Source organism: Amborella trichopoda, chromosome 8 (genome assembly GCF_054954075.1).
Source record: "Amborella trichopoda isolate Santa Cruz 75 chromosome 8, AtrichopodaSantaCruz75HAP2 v2.0, whole genome shotgun sequence".
NCBI classification, from domain to species: Eukaryota; Viridiplantae; Streptophyta; class Magnoliopsida; order Amborellales; family Amborellaceae; genus Amborella; species Amborella trichopoda.
In genome coordinates, this window is record NC_142343.1 from 5,549,974 (window position 1) to 5,555,890 (window position 5,917).

Sequence of the window (5,917 nt, forward strand, 5' to 3'; positions counted from 1 at the left end):
CCCATCGGATCTCGGGTCCATTGTCACCCTCACTATGAGCTTCTTTTTTTCTCTTTTTTTGCCCCTTTTTTTACCATCATATACCCATATTCTTGGCAACAAGGTCATAATCACCCATTATTAGATTTCAAGCCCTGTGATTTGTCGTTTAATAACTAAATATGACTACCAGTTCTAATTATATACGATCCTTAATACACCCAAATGAATAGGGCTTAAAGTAAAGTATATTATTTTAACTCTAACAGTTTACAAGTATGGGTCAGGTCTAGCTGGTCCCAGAGCTGTATAATGTTCGGGTCTAAGTTTTGAACCCGGACCCAACCAACCGGGTCTAAATGCTAGACCCATACCTGACCCGTGTCGGGTATACCCAACGAGTCCCGAGTTGGGTCTGGGCCACCCCTAGGTTTGGCCAATGATCCTAAGGATTTATGTAGCACATGTTGCATATCTTCGAACAAGTTTTTCCTCCCATCATGACTATTTGAATATTAAGGTTTTGGGGTTTTGTAATTGGGATGCCAATTATATCTAATCTTCTTTCTTCAAACGCAGCTTCAGGATTCTACATTAATCTGGTTACATTTTTATTATGAAGAAATTCCTTTTCCATGTGAAATCATCAAAGTTAGTTCACTTCATAGAGCAAAACGAATAGGAATACATAATTGGGCCAATACACATGGCCCTGTTTGGATGGATCACTGAATCAAAAGCAAAACTACTTTCACCGCCATCCGTTACTGAATAGTTTTAGGAAGTGTTTGTTCCACTTCTGCGAATAACTAGAGAAGCCCGTTGGGCTCCTTCGGTTATTCAGAAACCAACATAAATGCTTGCAACCCTACTACAAAAGAAATCCATATTCATGCTTAGTTAAGGGCCATTTGGGTGCACATGATTTTGAAACCCTGATTATTTTCAAAAGACCAACAAAATGGCCATCAGGACTAAAAAGGAACCTGTTACCTATCAATTCCCATTAAAAAGGGATTTTTTTAAATGGGTATGACTACTTAGGACAACACTTTCTCAAGAGCGATAGGGCTATAAGAGTTCACATGGTTATTTATTGGATAAGACTGTTAGCTTGTCCAAATACACATATTGTCAAGTTCGGGCTCTTAAAAAAAACAAAACACAAAACAAAAAAAAATACTATTGAAAAAACCTAAAAAAATAAGAAAAAAATTATTTATAACGTGTTTTTAATGTTTTTTATTACTTTAAAGAATGGAAAGTGTTTTAGTCATGAATACTTATTTTTATATTTTCACTTCTTTCTTGGATTATTTTTAAAATACTCCTTGTAGCAAATTGATTTTTCAAAATCTATTTTTTACTACTTTTTATCTCATTAGATGTATTTTGTTAAATTTTGCTGTAAACTGATTTTTCATATTTTTGAGGTTTTAATTATTTTTTAACACTTTTTAGTCTGGAACACTCAGCCCCAGTCCAAGGCCGGGTACTGTGCTTGAGTCATGGCCTCCTACACTGACACATGCACACAAGAGAGAGAAAGAGATAGAGAAATTAGAAAACAACGGCACAAAATGAAAGAGTCAAAGATTAAAATCTCCTTTAGTTGCTGCATATGGAGTACCCACGTCTACAGCAACCACCCCAGCAGTCGAGGATATGAATACAATGCTTCCCACTCGTGATGCTTTTAGTAGAGGATGTGAGAGTTGACACATCTGGTAACCAGATCCAAAGTTCGTTTCCATTACAAATGAGAGTTCCTCAGCTGTATACTCAACAGTGGGTTTTACTATGTATGTCCCAACATTGTTCACCTGATACCAGGAAGCCCAACAAACACATCAGTTGTTCACATTAAAATGTAAAAGATATAATTGATTATGCCCAAAAGGTAAAAAGTGTTTGGCAAAGGGTTTATTTATTTTTTAAGGCATGGTCTGCCAATTTATGTAAAAATTCAGCAGTAAAAAAGTTCTACATGAAATCCATGACAAAATATGGAAGGTTATTGGCAGATTTACGTTTTTCGAAGTTAAATCTATTTGTTAAGGTCTGGCTGTTAAGGAACTAGGATGATCAAGGCTGATGAAAAACAATAATCAATTACATGTATTCACCCCGAACCAAATCCCCTACTAGTTTTATTCGAAGACACATGAAGTGTTCTGGTCATTCTAGGAACGATTAGCAAGTTGTTTCATCTTGATTTGGTTGTAGGGTTTCTATCATTGTTTGAAAACTCGTTCAACGAAAAAACCGGGAATCGCCTGTGTTCAGAGAGAACCGGGCGATTTTTCAATAGTGAATCGCGAGTCTCACCAAAAAAATATCTTTTTTTACACGTGCCTGCCTCACGAGAACAACTCGTGGCCACAAGTAGCCGTCTCACGAGTGCAACACGTGGTAACTCACCTCACATGTCTTTCTCCTCGCTTTTCTACATACGCAACAGAGCATCTATTACAAAAGACTTTATAAAGAACCAAGCAACACTCATCTTTCGATGTGGGATAGTTCCCACAAAAAATCATTAAAGCAAGATGTTTGAATATATATTATTATAGAATCAAATAAAATCACATGAGGCGATGCGGCCGTCTTGGTTGACAACTTGGATTTTGCGGTGGACGCCCAGAGTTCGAACCCCTTAGCGCACAACCAAAATTTTTTTGAGTTCGAACCCTTAGCGCACAACAAAAATTTTTTTGACTTCGAACCCCTTAGCCTTAGTGCACAACAAAAAAAAATTTTAGTTCGAAACCCGTAGCGCACAACAAAAAACTTTTGTTGTCAAAAAAATAAAGCAAGGCATAAAATACTGTTGTAAAAAAATAGAAAAAATATAAAATAAAAAGCTTTTCAAAATACAGATAAAAAAAATAATACAACATTTTTTTATTTTTCTTGTAAAAAACATATAATTTGTTGTCAAAAAAATAAACAAAGGCAAAAAATACTGTTGTAAAAAAATAAAAAAAATAAAATAAAAGGTTTTTCAAGATAAAGATAAAAAAGATAATACAACATTTTTTTATTTTTCTTGTAAAAAAAATACAAGGTAATATAACTAGTATTTCTTGCAAAAAAAATAAAACAAAAGGCATAAAAAAATAAAATATACTTTGGCAGGATCATTTTTTTTATTTTTCTTGTAAAAAAAAATAAAAAGCGATACAACAAGCAAAAAAAAATGTAGTACGACATCTTCTTCTTTTGTCAAAAAAAAAAAAAAGAAGATAATCAACAAGTATCACATTTCTCTTGTAAAAAAAAATAAAAGATAACACAATAAGAAAAAAAATAAAAGATAACACAATAAGTATTTCTTGTCAAAAAAATAAAAGGTATTTCTTAATACAATCTAGGAATAAATGGTCCAATTATATTTTTATTTTTATAATGGTCTTTAACATAAATTTAGTAATATTAATTTAAAGATAGGATTCATACAATAAGGGTATTTGAAATCTCTCTCTTTCTACTAACAATCTCTTCCACCAATTTATTCTTGAAACCGAAAAAGTTTAAAAAAATTGGTACGCATACTAACAATTTCTACATTGATAACCAAATCTTTTATTTTATTTATTAATTTTTGTATTATAAATCGTGTACTATTTTTCTTAGAGTTATCAATAATACATTTTAAATTAGATGATATTATAAAATATTTTGGATTTGCTATTATTTATATAGTAAAATAATTATAAAATATTGTGGGTATATAATATTATAGTTAGTTAGGTTGTAATAATTTGGGTTTTTTTAGAGGATTAGGGTTTTCCGCCAATTCGAGATTTTAGTGGCCAATTTTTCATCGATTTAGTCAACTCTTTATTGTAGTCCATATATAATTATATACTTAATCCATGATAATTCTATGATTACTTTTGTGTGCTGTAAATTTAATGGTCAACATAAATTCATACAGGGAAAGAACATCTCAATATTTATAAATTGATGAAAACAATGAAAGTTAATAATGTAGTACTCTTATTTCTTATTGGATTCCTAAGAAACAACATTTATGATGAATTTTAATAATTTTTTTAAAGTTTAATCCGAGCGATTCAACCCGATTCCTGATCCGGATCGCCGATTCGCCAATCCGAATCAATTTTTGAGATGCCCGATCTGGGTCACCGATCCGTTTTTTAAGTCACCGGTTTCTATCATCAACTTGTTCTATCATCAAAAAAAGAAAAAATGTGCTATGTGTTATACATTCAATGTCTGAAAATCCAAAACCCTTAAATATTGGCATTTAATATACACGATTTCAGATAATGCAAGCATAAGAAGCTATTAAATAAAAGAAGATTTTATCATATCAAAATGATTCATGTTCAATATAGATGCAGGAGCTTTAAAAAAAAATAAAAAGGCAGCAATAAAAAAAAATAAAAAAGTGCTATGTGTAACACTTTCACCGCACAAATGCAAGCACGTTTTACAATCTAAGGTTTTCCCCATCTGGTTTTGGTAGCAAAGATTGGGGAAAATGCAAGCACCATTTTATAATTGAAGGTTTTCCCAATTGTATTTTGGTAGCAAAGATTGGGGAAAATGCAAGTTTCCTATTTGCATTTTGTTAGCAAAGATGCAAGCACCATTTTATAATCGAAGGTTTTCCCCATTTGGTTTTGGTAGCAAAATCGAAGGTTTTTCATACCTGAAATTGAAGGTTTTTCATACCTGAAATAGGGGAAAGCTTGAAATCAGCTTCCCGTATTCTGATCCGCAGTAGAGGAATCCAATCTGCAACTCGAAATCCACGAGTTTCAGCGCACACAAAAAATGCAATGGGGTTCAAGGTTTGTGTGCTTAGAGAGAGAGAGAGAGAGGGAATTTCAGGGTAATGATATTAGAGAGAAAAAGAGAGAGGGAAAGGGAATTTCAGCATGTCAATGGGGAGAGCGAGTGTGATTATAGAGAGAGGGAGAGAGCACTTACAGGGGGAAGAGTGCACTTAGAGAGAAAGAGAGAGACTTTCTGTGTTTGAATTTCCCCCCTCTAATATGGGCTGTCCGATTACATGGGAAACATCCTCACCATTGGCGCACGAGTTTCATATATGCGATGTCGCGTATGGCATCGTTTCCCATATATATATATATATATATATATATATATATATATACCTGCAGAAATCTATGAAATCCTTTTCTTTGAATCTTGTTTTTGGCCCCGGTAAAAGTTGGCTTTTTTATGAATCTAGTTCATTCCTTTTCTTTCTCGTGATAAAGTGGTCAAAGTTTAACTATGCTCCCTAGGGTAAAAATGCCGCTCTATTCTTGATAATGGAAAAGTAGTTTATCCGGGGATGCACATAACTAATTTGTGATCCCCAATGTAGGACTGAGATTGAGTGCGTTCGGATCTAGATCCACAGTTATCCTGATTTGGAACTGAAAAGTATCCATTGGCCTTAATCCATATCAGGATCCGATTGGATTTAAAAAATTACTTTATATATTACATAAAATAATAAACAATAATATATAAATAAATAAATAATATTATATGTATATTACATTTATATATATATATATATATATATATATATATATATATATATAATGTTTTAATAACTGGATCGGATCGAAATTAAATCCACCTATACCCAGATCTAATCTGAATTTTGATAGGGTCCGAAATTCAAGTTTCAGATCCAAACCAAAAAAATTCTCAACCCTACCCCAGTACATTACACATCCATCTAAAAAAGGAAATATATACAATGAGACTATTAATCTTTGGTACAAGATGGTCATAGTTAATTTTGACCATTGGATGTGAAATTAGATGCCTACATTTATTCTATCGACCAAGCTCATACTTCAAAAGAAATTTTCTTGAATTTTCGGACACACCCAAGCTATTAGATTTCGCCTTAGATGGTTGTAAGTAATTGTGACATATTTGCATC

The 5,917-nt window shown here is 32.7% G+C and overlaps 1 protein-coding gene across 1 annotated transcript; it reads right to left on the bottom strand.

The window, feature by feature from the left end:
- Positions 1–615: 615 nt before the first annotated feature.
- LOC105420792 (senescence-associated protein 13-like) lies at positions 616–5,074 on the bottom strand. Its single transcript, XM_020668470.2, has 3 exons — positions 5,041–5,074; positions 4,684–4,746; positions 616–1,802 (listed from the first exon to the last, which is right to left on the bottom strand). The coding sequence occupies exons 1-3, from the start codon at positions 5,041–5,043 to the stop codon at positions 1,569–1,571; spliced, it is 300 nt and encodes a 99-aa protein (XP_020524129.1). The 5' UTR covers positions 5,044–5,074; the 3' UTR covers positions 616–1,568.
- Between the last annotated feature and the right edge of the window lie 843 nt (positions 5,075–5,917).

Coding starts and splice junctions, on each gene's coding strand:
- LOC105420792 (XM_020668470.2), bottom strand. Junction 1,803..4,683: donor CAAGCTTTCCCCTATTTCAG/GTATGAAAAACC, acceptor TCCTGGTATCAG/GTGAACAATGTTGGGACATA.